The 26,508-nt window shown below is 33.3% G+C and overlaps 2 protein-coding genes across 2 annotated transcripts in view; both read left to right on the forward strand.

The window, feature by feature from the left end:
* Positions 1–1,332: 1,332 nt before the first annotated feature.
* LOC122403279 (probable GDP-L-fucose synthase) lies at positions 1,333–3,146 on the forward strand. Its single transcript, XM_043406713.1, has 7 exons — positions 1,333–1,509; positions 1,678–1,826; positions 1,906–2,020; positions 2,104–2,232; positions 2,288–2,501; positions 2,571–2,708; positions 2,791–3,146. Exons 2-7 carry the CDS (start codon positions 1,690–1,692, stop codon positions 3,024–3,026), a joined length of 969 nt encoding a protein of 322 aa, XP_043262648.1. The 5' UTR covers positions 1,333–1,509; positions 1,678–1,689; the 3' UTR covers positions 3,027–3,146.
* Positions 3,147–14,085: 10,939 nt separating this feature from the next.
* LOC122403301 (diacylglycerol lipase-alpha) overlaps positions 14,086–26,508 on the forward strand; it is a 239,797-nt gene continuing 227,374 nt past the window's right edge. The window contains exons 1-4 of the mRNA XM_043406755.1: positions 14,086–14,289; positions 14,426–14,613; positions 18,548–18,971; positions 22,972–23,358. Of these exons, the coding sequence (XP_043262690.1) occupies positions 23,264–23,358 (95 nt within the window). The 5' untranslated portion in view covers positions 14,086–14,289; positions 14,426–14,613; positions 18,548–18,971; positions 22,972–23,263. The remainder of the gene's footprint in view (positions 14,290–14,425; positions 14,614–18,547; positions 18,972–22,971; positions 23,359–26,508) is intronic.

Raw genomic sequence — 26,508 nt, forward strand, 5'->3', positions numbered from 1 at the left:
GAGAACAATTCTCGTGTCGGCCAATTGGAACGTTTTAAAAATATTAAAACGATTATAAATATTATATTAAAAGATTTCAAATCGTTCTGGAAAAATTATTTTCGATTGCGGGGGTCAATTAGAATCATTTTTGGTAATAGACATATCCTTGAAATCCTACGCATTTTCGAGAAAAAAAATTCTCGTCGAGGTTACCCTAGGTAGTAATCGCAATTGTAAAAGAAATACAATAAACATTCCAAGCTACCGTTTTTCTTTTGATGCTATACGAAATACACACGAGGTATACGAATAGACCTGTCACCTTCTGGACTTTGATGACCCAATCTGACTGCCATACCGAATTATTTTTTAAATAAATAAGGATTTTGGGTGTTGTTGTTAATGAGGTACATTCTTACGTATTTTAATAATCTTTAAATCTTTAAATAATCTTAATCGATTGGTTACTCCAATGTTAATTGAGTAATTCATAAATTCATTCCGTTAATAATAAAATTTAATAAAAAATAATAAAATTTTTGTAATTTCATTTTCTGTCTCACTTCTTGTGTTAATTTCTAAATCTGTTGGTAACGTTGCGAGTGACACGAAAATGGTAATGGGGTCCCGGGACCCCAGAAAAACGGGTCGAAAAAATACAGTAGGTGAAAGATCTACTCGTATACCTCGTCTGTGATACAACGATTGATTAGGTTTTTTGTCTAATATTTGGATGACAGTAACTCGTACAAGCGTTTTACGAATTTTGCTCATAGAAACTCAACTCATAAAAAACGAAATTGTAGTTGTGTACATTTACCTAACATTTTGTACGTACATACATGCATATATTATACGTGCTATGTTTATAATACATTTGAGCCAATTTTACTTTCGACTTACGAATGAATATGTTCGATTCACAGGTAAACTAGATTTTTACCATTGTTCATTTGAATATTGGTTTAAAAAATTCATTAATAGCTTCTAATTTATAAGTGAATTTATGAATAAAACGTACATTCAAGTTCCTTTCCAAATCAATTTAAAATTTATATTCATTGTTCGTGAATAAAATTTACTCAACTCTTGTTTATAATATTATAGTATGTTATATATTTTTGTTTATAGAAATATGCAACACAAAATATTGTGCATGCTTCTGATTTTTGGTTAAGACGATAATAATTGAGTCTTTTAGTTGCTGTTAGATGGCAGTGCCTTTTTTATCATTATCGTTGAATGACATTCGAATGTACGTTTTTATCAGCGGAGCATCATTCTAGCAATGATTTGCGGTCCCCGTTTGTGGTGAACTATCTGTCTGCATTTGACTTTTGACGTGTAAGTTATGAAAGTAAGAAGTACTACTTATTAACGGTCAGTGCTACATGATAAATGTATATGGATGATGTAAATAATGTTTCATTGATGTAAATAATTTTATAAGATTTTTGTATTTCAAATTCAATTATTAAGCAGATTACTCTAGTGAAATAATTTTATGTCAATATTTTACTTTTTAAGGTACACATTTTAACTTTTTCTTCATATTTTCTTAAATGGATCAGATAAGAGCAATACAAATATAACGTGACAGAAAAGACAAAGTCTTGAAACTTAAATACTATTTTACATCTAAATTATAACTATGATAAAATGAAACTGAATTCTAATGTTTAAGTTTTTATTTAGATTTCATAAAACATGACTGAAAAAGAAAAGATTATACTCGTAACTGGCGGAACAGGGTTAGTTGGTAGAGCTATTCAAAGTGTTATTGAAACTGATAAAAATGAAAATGAAAAGTGGATATTTGTAGGCTCCAAAGATGCAGACATATGGTAACTTATTGTTTAAGTACTGTGCAGCAGTAAAGTAATTACAGTCATGTTTGTAAAAGCAAAAATGTTATGTTTTTAGCGATAAGCAAAGTACAGAGAAATTATTTAATAAACATAAGCCAACACATGTTGTTCATTTAGCTGCCATGGTCGGTGGTTTATTCTATAATATGGCAAATAATTTGGATTTTTTGGTAAATGAAACTATTGTATATATGTAATTGATATGCATATTGTTATTGTTATGTAGATTAAAACATATTTTTTTAATTTTTAGCGCAACAATATGCATATGAATGATAATGTACTACAAACTGCTCATGAAAATGGTGTTGTTAAAGTTATATCTTGTTTGTCAACTTGCATATTTCCTGACAAAACAACATACCCTATCGATGAAACTATGGTAATATCGTTCTTATTATTACAAATTTTAAATTTTAATTGATCTTTAAATTTAGATTCACAACGGGCCACCTCATCCATCGAATTATGGTTATAGTTACGCCAAGCGTCTTATAGATATTGCAAATCGAGGTTATTACGAACAATATGGCAGACTTTATACTAGTATTATTCCCTGCAATGTGTTTGGTCCAAATGATAATTTTCATCCTAATGCCAGTCATGTTATACCAGGCTTAATGAGAAGGCTTTACGACTTAATTAAAAATGGTACAAAATATTTAAAATGAAACTATGATTTTGTAGAGTAACATTAATATCTGTATGTATATCTTTCAGAAAATACAGAAAATAAAACATTTACTGTACTGGGTTCTGGAAAACCCTTAAGACAATTTATATATAGTTTAGATTTAGCCAAATTGATAATATGGGTGCTGAGAGAGTATGATTCTGTTGAGCCAATTATACTATCAGGTACATTATGAATCATAATAAAACAAATAGGTGTTTACGATATTACTTTAACTATTACAGTTTTTGTTTATGTACTATATAGTTGATGAATCCCAAGAAGTAACAATAGGTCAGGTAGCTGAAGCAATTGCGCAGGCCTTTAATTTCAAGGGAAAACTAGTATATGATTTATCAGCAGCTGACGGACAGTATAAAAAAACAGCAAGCAATGCGAAACTGCGAAAATATTTACCTGACTTTCAGTTTACACCATTTAATCAAGCCATTAAAGAAACTGTTGACTGGTATATACAACATCATGATCAGGCTAGAAACTAATAAATATATTTGAATATGTTTAATATTCCATTTCCAGTATGTTTGGCTTCATGAATGTAAAAACATACGAGAACTCACCGTTTATTTAAGTGTATACAAGTTATATGTACATCTAAACTTATGTAAATAATATTTTAAGTATTCAATTGTTTGAAGTAATGTAAAAATTAAATTAAAACTTGCATTTTCAGTTGTTTATATAGTACAATATTGTCCTAAGACTGAAACAAGTCTCGATAATTTCCATTATAATAGTATGGATAGAGGATTAAACATATGCATTAGAGCACTATTGTTATATAAATTGCATATTTTTGGAAAATTATTCTTTGTAGATACTATATATTTTTTTTGGGTCGTCGATTTCACAAAAAAATGATGTATTCTAAGATTGCCAAATAAAAGTTATATATTTTTAAAATAAACTATGAAGAGTTTCAATTTGTAAATAGCTGAAGTTTTTTTTTTGCACTATTTGTAAAATATTAATAATTTTTTATATGTTTAATCAAGTCTACAAGTTGCAACATTAAATAATAACTTGCTCTAGTATAAATAACATTGCTTATTTATACATTCTAATAAATATAAGTGTTTCCTATGAAAAAGGGTACTCCCACTAGTAACGAGTAAACTTTTTATTTAGATACAGATTTCGAAGAACAAACAAAAGATAAATTACTTTCTATCCTTTGTGCATTATATTTCACGTTGAATGAGTACATATCTATTTATTTACATTATTTTTCATCGAATAAACATCGGTAATAAATAAAATTTTAGCTATTTGTAGCTTTTATTGTCAAGAAAATGTAGGCACTAACTTAAAAAATAGAAAACCTAAGTTCTTCGTTTAAGGCATTAAGTTATTATTGTGCTATTATTGACAACTCTTTACTATTATATGTATATGTATACTTACGTACTATGTACAAAGATGTAAATAAAGAACATGACGAATACAACAAATATTTTATTCAAATGAATCTGTGATGTCGATTGATTCAACATTACGTAAATTGATAGAACGGTGGTTAATGGATGATTCGCTGATAGACTTATTATATTTTGAAAGTTCAATCAGTTTATGTTTACATCCGCATCTGCCGGCTGCTCGACCTAACCTTGAAGCTAAGCTCACAAATTCCTTATCCGTGTAATACGAAAAAGACATTACTTGTAACGGCTATTTATATATCATTCTACTCATTGTCTGTGCTCCTAATACGCGTGTTACGAAAAACAAACATGCAATATGTATTCTATACTTCATTTGTGGCTGTATGCATTACGGACGAACAGACTCACTTCGTCCTTACCATAACGGAGTGAAATTCAATATTATCGATTCAGAATTAAGAAAAATTCCTATGGTAGTTTAGTAAGACTTAAAACAAATAACTTTAGAAAATATATTAAAAAGAGTAGGTCAGACGAGTTATATGTAGATTAGAGCAGATTCAATAAGGTAAGAGATCATATCTTACGAATTAAAGTACAAACATCGTAAAAAATTAATGTTTTAACAATACATTTTAGATTTAAGAAATATGAATCTGTTACCCTTTCTATTTGACAAGGTATTATTTGTAATAATAAGCCTATACTTAAGTCATTCGTTAACTAGACAAACTTCCCATTTTCACACACGACGTATTTCAATAATCTGACACCTAGTACTCTAACGTTTACAGGAAATATTTACAGAATTAATTAAAATATAAGGTTGAACGTCAAATAGCGGGCTCTAATCATAAATAGTTGAGTGGAATTAATTCAACTGTCTTCATCTTTCGAAAGAATTATTTCAACACAAAACTTGCTATAATTTTAAAATAGGGTTAAATAGGACCCATGTTTATATGAACTTTTGTTATTATTTTCTTGTGTAAAATCCATTTCTGAAGTTGGCTCCACGTGCTACAAGACATTTATATCATAAAGTATATATGTATATTTCGATCGACCAAGTTGCCTATGTCGGATAATAGATCAATATTTCATCTTTAAAAGACATTATCGATTCTATCGAATGTATCGAAAGATGGATGCTTCGCATCGTGACGTCACAAAAGTATATCGATAAATTATTCCGTCCTTCGTGACTGCCTTTCGGGTCGTTTTGGCTGGTCATTGTCTAATTTTTAGAAACAGAATCGACCGATGTGTCTCGAAATTTTATTTACCTTTTGACGAGCAAAAGAAAGTTGACATTTAGACTTGCATTTAGTCTTCCGTTGAGACTTCAGTAACATCGTATGGTTACACATCTGTCTTCGATATCGAGAAGACAAACACGTTTTCCCAAAACATTGAGGGAAGCTTGTATTTCGTCAACTAACGTTCGTTTGCACTCACATAAATTAACAATAGAGTTGAAATCTCGCGATCCACTCAACGCAGAAATCCGTGAAACAGCCAGCCACGAATTCTACGCGAGAATTGGCCACTGGTAGTTGCCAACCAAGGTACTCGGCAACATAAATCATTGAGTAATTAATTGTTTTTCTGACATTTTTCTATATTTATTTTACAGTTGCGGTTCATACATGTATCGTCAATAAGGTTTAACCTTTACTTTGAAAATACACACCGAGAATCGAGACGTTGGACCACCTGACCAACTTACCCAATTCCCCACCCATTAATTCGCATTGGTTAACAGCTACTGTGCTTTAGTGTCGTCATTCGCTGTGTGAAAATTGGTGTGGTAGGATGTGTTGATAGCTTTGCTTCTAATTAGGTACCATTCTTCCACGAGAAGAGGGCACAACGTGTTTACATCCCCATTCCTGTTGCAATCCGCTGACTCACAGGTATTGGTCGAAAACGGTGACGAAATCGGTGACAGCCAATCAGCGGACTGCAGCAAGAGTGGGAATGTAAAGACGCTGTGCTTTCTTCTCATGGAAGGACGATACGTACATATTTCTTATTTCTAAATGTTTCTAATGTATATTATTACGCTTCGTCATTCTTCATCGGCGTCTTCGTTTAATGTTAATACGTTTTTCCTATAAATTCAGTCAGAATCACAAAAAAGTTTGAATCAGTTTTGCGCTTTTTCTTATATGTATGTATATCTAATCGGCATCAATTATTATATCTCCGTACGAAATTACAATTTCAGACATCATATTTCGTGTTTAGTTGTTGCTTAATTATAATATAAGTGCATTTATTTTAATGCATTTGATCGAAAGTGTTTTTTTCTGTTACAGTCTTTGATTGCAATTCAAACGCAAGGAACGCTACCGGCATACAATCGACGCCACGATGTTTGAAAATTTCAGATCGAATGAATTTGAAATCGAATATTGGGAGAATCTATCTTATTATGATAAGTGACGTAAGTGTACAGTATGTTTATATATTATTTTATGTTTTTCTATCGAGTTTCTATTCGTTATGAGTATGATATGTATGACAAGTCGGTGTTGAAATAAAAGAGGAAAAGATTTAATCGAACTTTTCTCCATTTTCATCGCGTACGTGATTTCGATTGTTTGCAGTTTAAAATAGCGTCGTTAAATAACGGTAGAAAATTAAAATGGTGTGTATTTTACTGTATGTTCATCGCGATTGAATATTTAGTTTCGAATGTAGACTTTTATATTAAATTAAAAATATCTGATTTTAACGACACATAATTTTGTTTGATTTTTATAGTTTTTTTATATCTCATCGTTGGAGACACGAATCCAGCAGAGTTACTTTTAGATGACTTCGCTGATGATTTCCACTGGATAATTCGACGGCACCTCTTTATCATATTTTGCGATTGGTGAGTAATGGGTTGTATACTTGTTGTTTTTGGCGAGTATAGTGATCGCGAGTATGTACTTTCCATACTCATGAGTACCAATTTCTACCATTTTGTTATTTAGTTCAGGCTAGGGTCTTCTTGTACTTTGCGTTTTTTACTATTATATTACTGATAATATTCTACGTATATTGATTATATTGATAGTTTTTTATACTTTTCGTGTTTCATTTCAAATGTAATTGAATGATTGTATATTGAAGATATTAAAGTTTTTCGTGATTTATTAAAAATTATAATTTTGCATTTCATGTACAAGAAGGCATTTCGCGACAGGTAGATTTCTGAATCAAAGTAATATGCATGGTATACTATTTTCATCTTTTAGAAAATTCACTTTGATGACTGAATCGCTCAAGAGTAGTCAATTAATAAATTTATTTCAATAATTTGTCTGAAATTTTCAAAATAAATTATTTTATTTCAATATTTTGATTAAAGTTTTTCCTTTTAAACAGTTAAATTTCAATTAGAATAATTTTCTATAATATTAACATTTTTCATAGTTTTCATATTTTAATATTAATATATTTTGTTTTTAATATATTACAAACAAAAGGTTGAGTTATTTTAACTGAAAATGAAATAAAAAATACCTTTTCTATTTATTAACCACTCTTTCTAGTTCAGGGTTTTTAGGATACTTTTCCGTGTTTGTTGCCTGAACTCGTCTAAGTGTTCCCCCAGGTGCTGCTGCTTGGGTGAGCGAAGGCAATGGGCACGATGACTTAGTTTCTAAAATTTATAATAATAATCCATATGTGTGCGACAGACATTGCCAGTGAATCGTGCACGGCGTACTTTCCACATGTGTGTGTGCGTGGTTAGGCCGTGGAAGTACGTCGTTTTAAAAGTTTATTACATACAGAATTTTCGAATATTAGATTCTTATCAATTGTAACAACAATATTATATTTCTATTTATCATTTATTTCATAATTGTTTATATTACATTCACGACAGTAGGTAATATTATAAAATGCTTAATAGATTAGCTTTTCAATCTTATATAATTATATATGTATGTTTACAATATATTTTATTAAAGACTATATTACATTGATTAAAACGTTTTATATAAATATTTATTTATATTTTGGGGGTCCAGTGGTTGAAATGGAAAGAAAAGGATAGGAAGAGGTAGAGGGAGGTGTTTCGCCGGTTGAGGAGCGTATACGAATATGCAGACGGAAGCTCGGTCGAGTGCTTGCGAGAGGAACGGTCCCTCTGGCGGAGAATACGGGAAACGATGAACCTTACAATACAGCGTGTTTGGCCACCTCTGGGAAAAATTTAAATGGGAGATTCTAGAAGTCAAAATAAGACGAAAATCAAGAATACCAATTTACAAAAAAGTTATTAACATTTAAACCACTAGCACTAGTCTGTCGCAACCTTCCGCGCGTACGTAGCTCTTCGCAGATTGCCATCCTACAGGCGGAACTTTAAACATTAATAACTTTTTAGCGAAGCCTCAATCAACAAATTGGTATTCTTGATTTTCGTCTTATTTTGGCCTCTAGAGTCTCCCATTAAAATTTTTCCCAGAGGTCGCCGAATACCCTGTATATTGAAGCATAATGGTTACTAGTCTTTGTCAGCTAATTTTAGAAAATGGTACGTATCTTAGAGTGTGAAAGTTTGCAATGTTCGAGTATCGGAGGAACCCCGGGACGTCTTCTCTAGTTTAAGTTGCGCCCGAACATTATGTGTGAGAACCATGGAGTGCTTATTTGCGAGAATGCGTTTTGCCTTTTTTTAAACATAGGGTTAGGGAGCTAAGTCACTTAATTCCTGGTATATGTACATTAGATCTAAGTAGTAGTTAGGGTTAGGACAGGGCTGTTACAGTTTTTTGAGGGTAGGCGCGTTTTGCGTAGCAGTCTTGTACCTGTAGTTCGATTTGAAGAGTCAAAACGTTAACTGATCCAAACTGATTGTACCGTTTGTTTTGGTTTAACTTTTGATTCTTGTAATCGTGCGACTTTAAAGACACTCATCCCGTTCGCGGTCGTAGTAGGTTTCCCGAAACACTCGTCCCGCTGAAGGTTTTCTACGTGTTCTCTTCTAACAATTCGTATATTGTTGGAGGACTGTGTATTGCACGGAACCTCGAGTCTAGGCTTAAGTTTCAGGTTTCGGCAGGATCGTTGAAGAAAGAAAAGGCATTGTGCCAAAAAGGCCCTGACAAATTGTCTCAAGAGTGAGCTGCAACAAATGGCTCTTCATCTTCATCTTCGGATAAGGATGAAGAGTCATTCCTGTCAGTACTTTATCACTGTACTCGCCTGTAGTTGTAGTACTACTAGTTTGTTTGATTTTCACATGATACATGTGGAATCTTTAAAATTTTTTTTATGCAATCCCTGAAATTGATCGGACAATAGGAAGCGAAGTGGCACATTGAAATTGAAAATTTTTTATTTTTATAACTCGTTTTTCCCCATTAAAGTGTATCGTTATCATATATTTTAGTACCTCTTTGAATTCGTCTTTTTACACTTCATGGGGATATAGAAACAAAATTAAAAATTCTTCATTTTTTATAAGTCACGAAAAAGGTATACTTTTTCGCATTATACAGTGTTCGGCCACTCCTGGAAATAATTTTACCGGGAGATTCCAGAGGCCAAAATAAGACGAAAATCAAGAATATCAATTTGTTAATTGAGGTTTCGTTGAAAAGTTATTAAAAAATTAAATTAAAAAATTTCAAATCATTCTGGAAAAATTATTTTCTCAATTAACAATCAATTGCAATCATTTTTGGTGAATAGACATATCCCTGAAATTCTAACCATTTTCTAGAAAAAAATTCGAGAAGGTGTAAAATTTTTCGACTAAATTAAAAAATTTCAAATCGTTCTAAAAAAATTATTTTTGGTTGCAGGGGTCAATTACAATCATTTTTGGTCAATAGACATACCCCCGAAATCCTACGTACTTTCGAGAAAAAAATTCAGTACGGGCGGAACTGTAAACGTTAATAATTTTTTAACGAAGCCTCCATCAACAAATTGGTATTCTTGATTTTCGTCCTATTTTGGCCTCTAGAATCTCCTATTAAAATTTTTCCCAGGGTTGGCCGAACACCCTGTATAATGTTCTATTCTTTGTAATCAGATCTGTGTCAGTCTAATGGTCCCAATAAATAAGAATTACTGCGTGTTGATACTAACAACGTTTATTTGTTAATAATTCTAACAAAGTAAAGATGTCACGTTTATGGTAACTAGGACTGACCTTACAATTAGATTGGACTGGAACTGAGCTATTTCTGAAGAAATTGCGGTGGGCTTTTAAGGATTCTGAAAGTAGAGATGGAGGGAATAGAACAGGGTAAGGTTTTAGACGCAGTGAGAGAGGCTTGAACTTGAAAATATTTCTCCAGATGACAATTTATGTATGTAATAGATACGTGTGGATACATTACATCAGTCTCTGTAATCAAATTAATCAAATCTAATTATATAGATCTGTAATCTATACAAATTGAAAAAACAGACTTTTCGAGTACAATTTAAAACAAAATGTTTTGGTGTGGAATTATTGATAACAGTTTATTAGGTTCATATTTTTACAATGGAATTCTAAGTGGAAATAAGTATTTACTATTTCTAAATTGTGAATTGCAAAATTATTAGGAATCACTGCCATTGTTTCTTGTATAAGACGTGTACTTCCAACAAGATGGAGCTCCTCCGCCTAATTGTAGATTCGTAAGTTGCATAATATGTTTAACAATAAATGGATTGGAATATACGGACCTGTAACATGACCTGCAAGATCCCTCGATTTGCTTCGATCTCCCTCGATCCCTCTGCTAAATTTTTGTTTGTGGAGATATATTGAAGATATTGTTTACACTTCATCATCGAGAAACTTAGACGACTTGCAAACTAATTATAAGATAAAAGAGGCGTGTGCAACTTCCTCCTCTTCCGTTTTTTTCTTAATGTTTACCGTTTACGAAAAAAACACTAATACAAATTATCGTAAACACCCTGTATATTAGCCACTATGTTAGGAATTGTAATTCTATTTAAATACGAGCGCTTGTTTAGGGGCGAATAATCGATTGAGTTCTATTTCGATGAGTTTTTATCAGGCATGTTTTTCTGAAAATTTCTTCGTTCATTCTGTTTTCGTACATCGATCTAAGCACGATCGTTTCTTAGAAAAAATCTTTGTACAAATGGAGGGCGGTTTGGTCCGATTAGGGTGAGTCTCCATTCGCAGTAACTTCCAAATTGGTGAGATCTGAGTAATCAATATTATTTAGCGTGTAATTAATAATGGTATCGCTCTTAGCTGGGTAATAAGTTTATTGATTGCATAGTAAATAATATAAGCAAATCGGCTGCGATCATCGTACAGTTTCTCATGTAGCTTCTCCTCTAAATCTAAATTGTTCAGCATTTCGATCGTTTTCAAATCGTAACTCTCGCTAGATTTAATAAAAGCGTATGAGTAGCTGAATTCAACGTGTACCTTTTAGAGAGTAATTTTATCCATAGTATAAATTTTAAATTATTTCGAATCTATTTTTAGAACAGAAATAAATTTCTCTTTGTGAGAATAATTCCACTTCTATGCAGTTAAATTATGCTCACACAGATTATACTCCGTGCTGGAGGAAATTGTTGTATCTTTAGCCTTGGCAGATGATTTTTTTTTTAAATAAAGATAAAGCTTCAGTCTATGAAATACAACCAAAGTAAACACTGCATCTCACTGCATTCATAATTACAAATTATTTTTAAATATCGATATAAAAACGAAATTTAGAATAATTCATGTATGTACCAGGTATACGTGATTCTGTCACTTACTATTTAATTTAAAAAGAATTTTTTTTCCGTTTTTCCTTTAAAACTACAACAGGCTTAGAGGAAGCCTTCCAGTGATTTTAAGAAATTACGTATTGTCGCGAGCAGATAAAACTCTCAGCAGAGTCTCCTTTCTTCCTCCGTTGATTTCTTTGTGGAGGTTATTGATCTGTCATTCGATCGAACTTAACTCTTTGGGGCATGCTGAGACTAAAAGTGTTCCACCTTTTTGATGCTCCGTAATACATGGTGGGACATTTTTAGTCCCACCTCGAAATATTGTAATAGCTGTATGTGTATAGGTTTATACACTAAGGAGCAAAACTGAACACACATACGACATTTTAACAAAACTAATTTTTTATTCAATATTTGCATGTAGTATACAAAAGAAACAAAATAATTAGTATAATATTATCTACAATCTTTTGGTTTTTCAAAACAAATTTAACATTTGCGATATTATTATTATTGTTTCGCTTCGTACTATTTCTTTTTGTGTAGTCGGTTTTGCATCGCAACTAATTCTTGGTAAACATTTCCGATTTTGGTACACTTAATATTTCGTTCATAAAATTTTAATCTCGATAATTGCTTCCATACGTTTAGATATACTTAATACTACAGTTTCGCAATACCCTGGTGCAATAAAATTGCATCGATATAACGTTATAAAATTATTATCTAAAGATATAAAGACTAATATCATTTTCCAATTAAAATTGAGCTTATCAACGAAAGTGATAAAATGTAACGAAGTCAAGATACATTTGAAGTAATAAGAGAAGATTGATAAGATGCGTTACTTCCGAAATTGCAACGACAGCATCAATGACTGCAAAGCTATTAGAAAGCGATGTTGGAAAGGAATTTAGTAACTAGACAGCTCGAAGAGCATTAAAAGAAGCCTATTTTACAGCAATCGAGAAGAAAAAAAACCTGCCCTATCGGAAAAGAATGTCAAGGCCCGTCTGAATTTTTCAAAAAAAAAAAACATTTAAGCTGGAATATAGAGCAATGGAAAAAAGTAATTATTTCTACTGAATCAAAAATCAATCGAATTTTATCGGATGGATGTTGTTGGTGTTGGAAAAAACAAGACGAACCTCTTATACCGCGTCATGTGAAGCAAACAATGCAATTTGGTAGTGAGTCAATTATAGTGTGGGGTTGTATTACTACGTATGATGTAGGATCACTACATCGAACAAAAGGTACGGTGAACCAGTCAGTATACGTATAAGGATATTTTAGAAACAAATTTTCTAGAAACAATTGAAAATATGCCAGTATCAGAGTCGATGCTATACTCCAACATGACAACGCTCCTAGGCATTGCGCGAACAGCGTGAAGAATTGGCTGCAAACTCGACTATTTCAAACCATGGAATGGCCTGCTCAAAGGCTAGGCATAAATGTAAATGTCTGGGCATACTTGAAAATGAAGCTAGAGAATAAATATAGTGCTCACCCAACAACGATAACTGATTTGTGACAAAGAGTGCAAGAACAATGGTATTCGATTACACCAGAGTATTACGATAGTCTAGTATTAAGTACGTCTAAACATATCGAAGCAATTATCAAGGTTAAAGGTTTATGAACGAAATATTAAGTGTATCAAAATTTGAAATGTTTACTCAAAATTAGTCGCGGTGCAAAACCGATTGCAGGAAAAAATATCGTACGAAACGAAAGAAATAATGGTATCGCAAATGTTAAATTTGTTTTGGAAAGCCAAGAAATTTTAGGTAATACTAAGTATTTTGTCTTCTTTGTATTCTACATGCAAATATTGAATAAAAAATTACTTTTGTTAAAATGTCGTATGCGTGTTCAATTTTGCTCGTTATTGTATTTCGTCTTATTTTCGTAAAGCAGTTGGTAATATTTTCAACAAATATTGCAAATGTATTCACTTGTGTTGGCAACATTCAACATGCCAATACAGGTTCATCAATTGTTGCAAGCGGAAGGTTTATTGCGACAAAAATTAAACTATTACTATTTTTGTATGTTTTATATTATGTGATACCTTTATGAATAAAAATATACCAATTTTGTTTAATTTAAAACGCAATAAAATTTCTATGCAACATGGGTCTATTTTATTGTCTGAAATCCTGCGCCGCAAAGAGTTAATAAGCGGTAAGAAAAATCATGTCGAATCATGGTCCATGTGCTCAATTAACTATAGATTAATAAATTTTTTGGTATGGGAACCATTTTTGAAAAAGACTTTTTACCGCGTTTAGTATGTAATGGCCTCACTGTGCGACGCAGCGTCTGCCGCACAGGAGGCGTTGCGACGCACGCGCGCATCCATCGGCGTAGGATTGAGCGCCCACGGAGTCCGTCGAAGGTGCACGGCGGCTCAAATTCGGTGCTCAGTCGCGCTCGAGGTGGCTCACCCCGACGGTCGCGGTGATAAGTATTTTCGCGGCGACATCGTGGCGGCGACGACGCGATGCCTCCTCTGCACGTGGCACGGTATCGGTCTGGGAACAACGAGTGAAATGCAACCCCCGTTACAATTGTGTGACACGAACGATACACGCGACGTGGAAACGATGACAGGGGTGCGTGGACACGCGTCGCGGCACCCTGGACGGTAACGTCGACCGATTGGCTTTGCCAGATATCTCTTTAACCCTCGATGTCTCCGAATCTCGCGAGCCACGTTGACGAACGAAGAACCACCGATTCGGGTGATTCTTCTTTCGTATACAATCGTTTCCGGTGAACAGGAAGAGATACGATCGGAAGGAAACGCGTAACAAGAGGATTCGCCGTCGTTTCGCTGAGTGTATACTTCAACGTGTTCGGGTGAAAGAACTGTGATATAAAAATCAATTAGCTCGAAATCAAAGACGGATACGCGTGGATTGTTTATCGTTAGTACGGTTGATCGGCGGAGAAAGTTTCCAACATCCCGGTAATGCGAATTTTCGAGGGATAACTTCTTCCTTCTGTTGTAACTCGAGGTGTTAGGTAGCGAACGCTAAGTATTCTCGTGCTCGGTGTACAAGCAGTGAGACTACTATTTCGGGAGACGGTGATAAGTTAATTAGTATTGATTGTATACTCGACCGGGAGGAGTGATTAGAGGAATGATTTTGCTCGAGACGTTCCTGAATTGTTCTTCAAAGAGTTTTACCTTTCGTCCATTTGTCCTTGGAACGAAACGAGTTTACTTACTAAAGGTTGTTCGAGTTTCATGCGGGAGTCTCGCGTGTGCAGATGTCTTTGATCGGTGTAGGCGAAGTTGCCGCGACAGATTGAAAGATAGGAGTATAAACGCGGCACCGATCTTTCTTTGTGGTAGAAGATGCAGAATCTCTTTGAACCGTAACAAAAGTAACGTTGAAACGGAACTCTCGTTTGAAACAAATTTATGCTGCCCGAAACAACTAAGGAGTATCAAATTTCTGGACAGTTGGGAGGGTCAATTAAAATATCAAGTAAATTTGATTCTTATTTGTAAAGCATATAATTTAAAATTGTCATTTCCGTACATAATCCTTCAATTATTTTCAACTTGGTAATCCAGTTTCAGTTTGTTTCTCTGTGTGTGAATACACTTATTCAATTGTTTAAAATAGGAGCAGAATTGGTCTTTTTCTTTCGATTTATTTTTAACATTGGTTAGACTAAACAATCAAGTTTTTATTTGTGTATTGTAAAATATTTTATTCTATAATACATACATTTATTAACACATAAACTGGTGGTTATTCTTATTCTTTAATTCGTAATTTGAAAGTTTTATCTAGGCAAGAATTTTGTTCATTCCTAGTAAGAAGATGGGAAGTATTTCCGAATGGTAATAAAAGTAAAATTGAAATGAAATTTCGAATGAATTTGTGTTATATAAAGAATTGCCAAGTATTACGTTTCTGGAAAATTGACGATATAATTCAAATATCGAGTAAAATTTAATTTATGCAGTGTATAAACTTCAATTGTTTAATGCTGCGTAAATCCCGTTTCAATTTTTTCTCTCGTTGGAAATATGTACACATCTGAAATACTGTAACATAAAAATCGAAATCGAAATCGATCCTTTCCTTTAGGTGCGATTGACCGGCTGAAAACGATGTGAGATTATTCAGACGATAACGAAAGCCAAGGAAAAAAGTCTCGTTCGAAAGAAATTGGATTACGGTGCAAGTGTCTTTAGTCTGGAAATCTTCTTTTAAAACGGTTGTTCTTCGTATTTGTAAAGAGTTACGTCATCCGTACTTACATTCCTATTCTGGAAGAACAAAGTAGTCCTTCTTCAAGCTCTTTCAACTCTTTTAATAGGCTCCATTGATTGGTGTTACACATATATCGTCCAAACGAGTTTCTGGGAACACGACGAAACAATTTTGCTCTCTGTGGCATTAAACGGATGAAACACGTAAGGTTGGATGGGAAGGACGATTTTAGCGATTTCAGAAGTGTACCATTGCTTAAAAGTTTCAGCGATCCCTCGGGAATTTTCGAGAGTTTGAATTGTTCCTTGAATGTGAAACTGTTCCACTCGAGACGCGTGAATGTACAATGCTGAGAAGCGTATTAAGGCGGAATTCCGGTGTTTGAACGAAAAAACGATTCTTTATTAATAGCATTTTTTAAAAAGCTTAAAGTCTTGAACTTACGTTGTTAACATTTTATGATTATATTCCAACTTGAAGAAGTTACAGCCTTTTTGAAGAACACAATAGACAGATCGTAAAAATACATTTCTAAACTTTAAAACCGCATTTCTCGGTACAATTTTTCTTGACACGATGGTGATAAAATCTCGAAAAATAATCATATACTTTGCTTGAAATTTTAAATTAACAAACATCTGTCTAGTATCATTGTAATATTAGTTACAATTTAGCTATTATTAAGTAAACAATTATTCATTTTTTAGACACAATTTGAAGGTTGTCATTTTTTTATTTTTTAAATAATTCTAGTACCAACGATAACTGCATTTGTACAGATTAAGAATACTTTATTTAGTTTAATTGTAATTATACACATTTATAGTTTAGATATTTTAAAAAAGTGGTATCAAATTAGAATTTCTTGTAATAATTTGTTTCTAAAATATACGTTCCTGAAAGTAAGTTAAAAGTGCTTTATTTTGTCATTTAAGAACTCTGTCTTAATTTCAGTTCGGTTCCCTACATAAAAAAGCATCACATTAATCTTTTTTTTTTATTCAATATAATAAAACTTTTCCCTGCTTTCATGCTATGAGTTTGTTTAATGCTCTCCTTTTCATTGTTGCACAATGCGCATTCTTCGTTAGAAGGATGTAAAAAAAAACTGTTACTCATAATGAATTTGCGAAACAATGCGTATTTTTCACGAGGATTGAAGCGTTCATCAAATCTATCTTCGACTATAAAAGCCGTAAGATTTAAATAAACCATTAATATAAATGTACGGACATTTCTTCGATGACATTGCACAACTCTGTATTTATTTTATCGAGTGGGTAGCAATGGTAACTAAATAGTAGATATTCAGTGAGATATACCTTTTTGTATGTGTTTCTTTCTAAAAAAATGTAACTATGCAAGTGCAAGATGCAGTTGCACTATTTCTTTAAACGAAACTATGCATTCTTTTCTATATAAATCGATTCCTCTTATCATTCTGCGTATAAAAGCGTGGAGGCACGTAAGTACATCGAATAGCGAAAACTGTACCAGATATTCCGAAAGGAAGCACGTTTAAAGTTGCGCTTGCGAAATAAAGAATCTGTCTGCTTTTAAATGTTTTATTCAAAAGAATTCGCTTTTCGATATATGTTCTTTAATATATTTGCACACAGAACGATGAAGAACAAAAGTTACGCAGAAAGAATGTGGAGTTTCATTTAAAAAAATGATGCAATCGTATCTTGCATCCGCGTCGTTGCATTTCCGGGAAAAGTGGGATCATAAAAAGTTAGATCATCTTAAACCCTGGAACTGTTTCTTCTACCATTTTCTTTTTTATTTCCTACCGAAAAAGGAGGCTTGCCCTAGTTTCTAAAATCGCCCTATTGAAAGAGATACATCAGTTACGCATGCCTAATGGTATAGAGCAATTGTTCTTAATCTGTGGTTTTGAACATAGAAATTTTAAATATTTGTTTTCCTTGCATACATCATACCTAAAAATATGAACTATCATCTTTTCAATGCTTTGGCAATATGATAGCTGTTAGACTAAAATAAATCTTCCAATCCAATGCCATGAGCTTAATGTCTAGTTCAGAGAAATTACAAGCTTTCTTAGCTAAGCTGCTGATATAAAGAGAGTCGTAGAGCTTGACATCTTTGCAAAATGCTCTGACAATATCGTTTTAAGAAACGAATTTTGCAAACACCTGAAAATCTACAGAATTCTATTGACAATTATTTTTACCTCGATGGCATCAAAGTTGAATGTGAATCCACAATCCTTTTCAGTCTAATCTAAATTCTATCGAAGATGTACATCTAGCCATAAACTTGTTGATTTTAGGACCAAAAATTTGGTAACATTCAAATTAAAAGCGTCTTGGAGGAATTTGATATTCCTTGTAGGTTTATCCTTGTCTTGTAGGGTAATCTGTGTAAGTTTTCATTCTGTTTGGTGCGTTATATCTGAAGAAGTCAGGATTTTCAACATTAATTTAAAGTTTCCATGAGCATCGTTAGACTACCAAAAGGATATCCGTGGAAAGAAACTGTTAAAACCACTGGTATAGAGTATTTAAATACCAAGAATTACAGGAAAAGTCGGTCTAAAGATCCATTATAGCACAAATTGGTTTCATAAATCTGGTCTAAGAAATTTCATTTACCAAGGAACCAGGTAATAACTAATGACGATAAAAAAGTGCCTCAAACTTTCAGAAGCAACATGTAATTTCGGTTGTTCCAAGGATCTTGGGACGAATGTGACCCAGTTAGTTATACTAAACGACGCTAAGAAGATTGGAGCGAAGACGTTGATCGATGGAATGTGTCACAAAATTGACATAGTTATTGTAAACGTGTATCGCGCGCGCATGAAACCAAACCACGATTTATCGTCCTAATTGCGGTCCTCGTCTTTTTGCCGCGACGGAATCGACGATCGTGCTTCGATTGGCAGTAGTGTGTGATAATTTGCTCGTCAGTGGACGATGACAGGTGATAGAGTTGACGTAAAAGTGGACAAAAACCGTTTTCTAAGCCATTAGATCTCGACTTTATTAGCGAAATAACGCGATGCGTTGTCATCGAGACGCGACGACTCTGCACCGTGTCGAAATCGCGTTTACTCGAGAAGAGTAGGGTAAGGTTGCCTAAACTGGATTATTTTCGACATTCTCTGAAAATTATTCTAACATTTTGGCCAATTGAGTCAGTTTTATTCATTAACTGCTACATTCATATTACGCAAATATTTTCAACTATAGGGTTAACCAAAAAGTAACGTTGGAATTTTTCGTAAGAAAAAGTAGCCATTTAAAAAAAAATATAGGTAACTTCATTGAGCAATGTGTTAACTATTCTGATCCACAACTTTCTGCAATCTCGGTCGTGAATGAGTTATATTTGTACCTGTCACACTCACTCTTGTCTTCGTCACAATGCTTTTCGATATTAATTCGTCCTTTCTTGATTTTCTTCTTCGTATCTTTAATTGAGTTTTCAATTCTGATTCCTTTCTTTTTCTTTGGAAACGTTCCAATGTCCGTTTCACTTCTAAAACTACGAATCCTTCGTTATTTAACTATTCGTTCCATTTCTATCTCTCCTCTTTTCTTATAAGTTTTTGAAGGACTTCGTTATAACCAGCTTAAAAAATTTCTCACCAGTATTGTTGTTATTTTTAAGTTTCAATAGAGTTTTCCAAAGGACTGCAGCCCCATAATATCCCTTATTCACTTTTGAAATAACATATTGCGGCGCTTTTAATTAGATAGCCTTTGCATGCTTTAAAGATTTACAATTATAATTATACTGCAATTGGTTGGTAATTTCCGTGTGATAACACATAATTGTATTATGACAAGTAGAAACAGATTACGTTTTGCCCAACTCTGGCAACAAGTTCCTCATACACTTTAATCCTCTCGATTAATCTTTCCTCTACGTTTAATCTCCTACCTTGCCACGATCTGTCACTGTCATTTCGGTGACAATAAACGAAAACCTTATTCTAGTTTAATCATTTCTCAAAATATCTGATGTAACCTTCGACTCCACAAAGAATTTCTCGCCTCGCACAATGATCGAAGTCCAAATAATCCATATATGCCAAAAACTCCTATATTCTGTGAGAAATATCCCTTCATTTCGTCAAAAATTATTTTTCACTTATTTTACAAACTGAAATATTTTATTTGTTACAATAAGTTTTTTAAATAGTATTTCATTTGAAAAATACCAAAAATAATTAAGTGCCTAATCATAACTGTTTTATCTTGTCTACAACACGGTCAAAATTCGTTTCCGTTCATAATTACAATATCATTCTACTTCTTAACACAACACAAAGATTTTTACACCTGCAGTTGTCTTTCATATAAAGGTCTTCACTTTGACGTACACTCGTATCTACGCAATACAATACACCTTAACTATGAATTTCATGTCAACAACTCCTAGAGCATGAATGGCGAATCCATTCTCTCCATTCTTGCACTTCACTCCACCAAATTCTCTACTTCCTTCTCATATGCAGCGTCTCACTATTACACTCCCTTACCTAGTCGCAATTTGCTTACTTCCGACTACACTAGAACCCCGATTATTGCAACCACGATTATTGCACGAGTACGTCGTTCGAGCAAAGTTGAGGGGGGAAATAACTGTTGGCAATAGTTTATTAATTTTAGTCTTTGAGCTTAGAAATGGCCTTAATTTCATATTTTACTTTCAGTATTTAACTTTTTACTACTCTTATCTTAACCGTTTAGTTACGTTTACTTCCTTGGTGTATAAGTACTCAGCAACTTTAACGCTCCTATCCTATTTCTTCAGTTCTCTAAATTCCTTAGCTAATTTACATTCTTTATGTTATATCTAATTTCTAAAAATTCTTTTACGCTTATTCTACTGATAAGGAAAGGGCCTACCATGACTTCAATGAACTTGTTATATAGTTATATGCAATTATACACTACTACTTTCGCCATGAATTTCAGTTTCTATCTATTTTTAGAACGAGTTTCAAAGACGCAGTCGTATTTTCAGTGTAAAAAATATTCCTATGAACCGTTATTTCCTTAATTTTATATTTATCATGGAGGAGCAACAATGATTTACATATGATAATAATAACAATTATGCCTAACCTAGTGTGGTACTGAAAGGCAAGTTCAAGATTCACGAACAAGCGTGTAGAAAATTCGACTAAAAGAAAGAGAGGGTTCAGGATAAAAGTTTCAGTCGAGTATTTTTTGAAGCAAGTAGTGCAGAGTAGAAGCTCGATTACGACAGGAAATCAAGACTGAAACTTCTGGCGTCTATGTTGATGCAATAATCGAGATAGCCAATTTAACGAGAAGAAATCTTCACTTATACGTTTAAACAGTACCAGAAACGGAGTCTACCAGTGATATTAAAAGAAAATTTACTATTTTCTATACTATCTTGTGAACAATAAATAAATTAATGTATTAGAAGCGTAGCTTGTGCTTCGAAAATTGTCGATGAAAGTTTCGTATTTTCAGTAATAGTTTTCCTGTAAGTCGTTATTTACTTCATCATTACAGTAACGAGCAAAACTGAACACACACACACGACATTTTAATAAAAGTAATTTTTTATTCAATATTTGAATGTAGAATACAAAGAAGACAAAATATTTAGTATTACCTAAAATTTTCTGGCTTTTCAAAACAAATTTAACATTTGCGATACCATTATTTCTTTCGTTTCGTACGATATTTTTTCCTGTAATAAATTTTGAGTAAACATTTCAAATTTTGGTACACTTAATATTTCGTTCATAAACCTTTAACCTTGATAATTGCTTCGATATGTTTAGACGTACTTAATACTAGATTTTCATAATACTCTGGTGTAATGGAATACCATTGTTCTTGCACTCTTTGTCACAAATCAGTTATCGTTGTTGGGTGAGCACTATATTTATTCTCTGTCTTCATTTTCAAGTATGCCCAGACATTTACATTTATGCCTAGCCTTTGAGCAGGCCATTCCATGGTTTGAAATAGTCGAGTTTGCAGCCAATTCTTCACGCTGTTCGCGCAATGCCTAGGAGCGTTGTCATGTTGGAGTATAGCATCGACTCTGATACTGGCATATTTTCAATTGTTTCTAGAAAATTTTTTTTTTAAATATCCTTATACGTATACTGACTGGTTCACCGTACCTTTTGTTCGATGTAGTGATCCTACATCATACGTAGTAATACAACCCCACACTATAAGTGAACACTACCAAATTGCATTGCTTGCTTCACATGACGCGGTATAAGAGGTTCGTCTTGTTTTTTCCAACACCAACAACATCCATCCGATAAAATTCGATTGATTTTTGATTCAGTAGAAATAATTACTTTTTTCCATTGCTCTATATTCCAGCTTAAATGTTTTTTTTTTTTTGAAAAATTCAGACGGGCCTTGACATTCTTTTCCGATAGGGCAGGTTTTTTTTCTTCTCGATTGCTGTAAAATTGGCTTCTTTTAATGCTCTTCGAGCTGTCTACTTACTAAATTCCTTTCCAACATCGCTTTCTAATAGCTTCGCAGCCATTGATGCTGTCGTTGCAATTTCTGAAGTAACGCATCTTCTCTTATTACTTCAAATGTATCTTGACTTCGTTACATTTTAACACTTCCGTTGATAAGCTTAATTTTAATTGGAAAATGATATTATTCTTTATATCTTTAGATAATAATTTTATAACGTTATATCGATGCAATTTTATTGCACCAGAGTATTGCGAAACTGTAGTATTAAGTATATCTAAACGTATGGAAGCAATTATCGAGGTTAAAATTTTATGAACGAAATATTAAGTGTACCAAAATCGGAAATGTTTACCAAGAATTAGTTGCGATGCAAAACCGACTACACAAAAAAAAATAGTACGAAGCGAAACAATAATAATAATATCGCAAATGTTAAATTTGTTTTGAAAAACCAAAAGATTGTAGATAATATTATACTAACTATTTTGTTTCTTTTGTATACTACATGCAAATATTGAATAAAAAATTAGTTTTGTTAAAATGTCGTATATGTGTTCAGTTTTGCTTCTTACTGTATTATACGACATTGCTGTACTAATAAGAATTTCTTAACGTGGTCGAAATTAGGCAACCTTAGCCTATAGCTCGAACGGTTTCCGATAAAGACTGTCCGCGAGGAGGATGGAGGAAACTCGCGATCGACTGGGCAAGAGTTACGGAAATGCGCGTCTCGGATCGCGACGACGACGACCTCGACGAGGCGAACGGCGTTCATGTCGAGTTTCAAAGAGGACCCGGAGCAAGGTCCAAGTTCGCGTTGCCCGGTGATTCGAGGACGAAAGCCAGCGGCTCAAGTCTCCGCCGACTCTGAGCACTCTAGACGATTGAATGGATGATAGGGTGAAACACGCTAGAAACGATGCCTGGTATCGTGGTGTTCCGACGCCGGTGGAGCGTCGGCAGCGACGACCTCGTCGTGCCCGGTGCTTTCCTGTTCATCCTGCATTTGATATGGTGAGTGAACATCTTGATATTAATATCGGGACTCCCGATCAATCACTTTGACCCGCTAACGATCGGCCTGTCCGCACGTTTTCAAGAATTCTCGGCGGCAGGATATTTGCGGGCAGTTACACGTAATTATAGCGCCTCCTTGAAATAGGATACGTTCGCGGATAATTCCGCGTGACCTACATCTTAGGCATCGGTGGGTTTACATGCGCGTTATATTTCGATTAATTGATAGAGATATATTCTCGTCGCGTGATTTCCGGTGCTTAATTACCATCGTAAGTCGATATAATCGATTCGTGTGGATAGATGTGGATACTAGGATGTACTATGTTACGTCATCGTCGAGCATGAATCTACGAATCGTACGATTAATTATTTTACTGTGGAATTAAATGCGATTACTCGTGACGAGGAATTTCGATTACGATGCTCCAGCATCTTTTATCGCGACACGCCTATGAGTTCGAGGTTTTGCACCAGTGTGTTCCAAAGGGGGAGGATGCTTTACGATCTACGAGGGGCGCGAAAGAATGTTATTAATGAAGAAAAATGCGAATTACTTAAACATATTTTTCTATTAAAACTTTCATTATATAGGTTTTAACTACTGCAGGAGTATATTAGAAGTAAAATGATAGCTAGGTGAATTTTTGACACTTGACATCATGCAACTGTTATATTTAATAATGTTTCCTATAACACATAATTTGTGTAGTTGCATATTATAGTATATAGTATACTAAACATTTTTTTTTTATGAAACTGATGGCACTGGGTAATCAATTTCTTGTTATACGAGGCAAATTTTCCATAAACGAAGCCAGTGGTTCAATTTCTACGTTTATAATCGATGAAGGTTAATACGTTTTTATACCAAATCCAGTTTATACCAGTTTCATGTAAAAAATTACTGTTTATCTTTCGAACTACAAAGAGCCCCTATCTAGGAAAAAAATTGACACGCTGCCAAAAAACTCACTCGATATCATGCAATTATTATATTTAATAATATTTCTTATAACACACAATTTGTGTAGCCGCATTAAAGAAATAGTTTATGCTCGTCTTCAATTAAAAGATAATACATATTGTATAATCATTCGAAGAAATTCGTCTGGCAAGAATCTATGTTTCGACATCAAGGAGGGTATTTTTAGCATTTTATAATCTATTAAAATAAATAAATTATTAAAATTTACTGCTTTATTTAATCTCATATTAAATACCACTTAATTGAAACGACTTCAATGCAAATGAAGCTGCCGGTAATAGCTATTATAATATAAGTTTGTTCTTATTAGCAATATTACTATTCTTCTTCTTTTATGTATTTACGTATAATTTTATTTTATTATATCTAAAAAACTTTGTTCCATTAATAATACATAATAAAGGTAATGCTCATTTTAAAATTGTGTAGGTTGCCCATAGTCGTTCAGTAGGACGTTTCAAGTAGAATATCGTATACCTATAATGTATGCAAAAAGAGTTATTAGGCATCGATGCGGTGGGATTATTATTAGCGATGATCAAAGGGTAATTTTCGCGTCACGACCGCTCGTGTTCGTACATCTTAGCTTCGGAAAATCGTTAACGAACGTGGTAAATGACCCGGGATAGAGGGGTAAGGATAGCAGAGAAATTGGCGATCGTCCATTTCGTTTTCGTCGTTCTTGTAAACTCGCGTCTCTCGATATGTCGATGCAGCAACATGGCTTCTTCGTATTTCCTTTCACCCTCAGCAACACGATCGATAAAATTTCAATTAAAACAACTTTCAGCCGTTGTTCATGCTTGTACATAATCTTACTCGAATGTACAACCAATTTTCTCCCCTGTCAAGCGTATTGTTCCATGAATTTGCATATGTGCAATAACCAAACTTTATTTCAATAAATTAAAAGTGTGCTTGTCTTTCGGGGATTATCGAATTTCTTTTAAATACAGGGCGAACGACATAACGGTATCAACCATTTTGGAATCTTTCGATATAAGTTTGTTGAACAATTACTCTAAAGCAGATTAATACAGTTTGTTTTGAGCTTGGATTTTTTTAAGGCTTTCATAGAATGAATTTATTGAATTTGTTCTCTTCTGTGCCTTCATAATAACAAATAGGAAATACAATATTTTTAAAAAATTGGATTGTACTTCGTTATTTTTCACAGCTTTATTTGAAAAATTGTAAAGTAGTAGATGGTCTTATCTGATATAATAAATCGCTGACTTCGTGACTTAAAAAATTGTTGCAAATTTCAACAGTCACTATCTTTTTTTCAATTGAATTTAACGTTGTATTAATTGCACCAAAGTGACGATAGTTTAATTATTTAGACTAGTTTTTTTTAAGTGGGGGCACGATGATTATGAAGGAATTACATTATAGTATTAGTATATTTGTCTTGTGTGATTTTAAATTTATTATTTATATCAGATCCGCAAAATTTCCTTTTTTTTTTTTAAGAGATATCTCCCAAAAAGTTTGTAAACTATTGTTTTAGGCAGGTGTGGGGCGTGGCACGAATCAAACATTATTCAGAGACATTGTGACTTTGAAAAATAATATTAACAGTTGAGATCGTTGAAATATTCTCTTGGATTAGTTCCAATTGGTATTTATTCCGAGATTCAGAGTATTTACTGCAATTGAATATAATATATTTTATCGTAGTTTGTTTATTGCATTCATCAAACATTGGAGGATTTGTTTTGGAAACTAATTATGAGTGTGTGAGTTTGGTGTGGTTGACCTTAATTAATTATTTTGGTTATTAAATATTAATTGGTTATCTAATACTGTTCCCACTTTCTGCGTTTTCGTCATTGCTTCATCTTTATTTATACTAAAAAATTATTTGGTTACTGCCAAAGTAAGTTTTCATTTATTATTTGGAAAAATGTGTTGCATGGTGATATTTACGTTTGAAATAGAATAAATTTATGTTATTTTGAAATCAATTTCATTCATTCTTTTTATCTCAAACATATTTTATAAGATTGAAAATCTTAGTTATCAATCAATCCTCGTAATTTTGCAATTTCCTAGAGTTCATCTCACTCTGTTACTTACTAGTTTCTTCATTAATTTACGCATGGTATGTAGCAATTCTATTGAAGGCTAATTATCAGGATTAGTGAAGCTTTTCCTGG

Source organism: Colletes gigas, unplaced genomic scaffold (assembly GCF_013123115.1).
Source record: "Colletes gigas isolate AHSC1104 unplaced genomic scaffold, ASM1312311v1 Colletes_gigas_Sc00048, whole genome shotgun sequence".
NCBI lineage: Eukaryota > Metazoa > Arthropoda > Insecta > Hymenoptera > Colletidae > Colletes > Colletes gigas.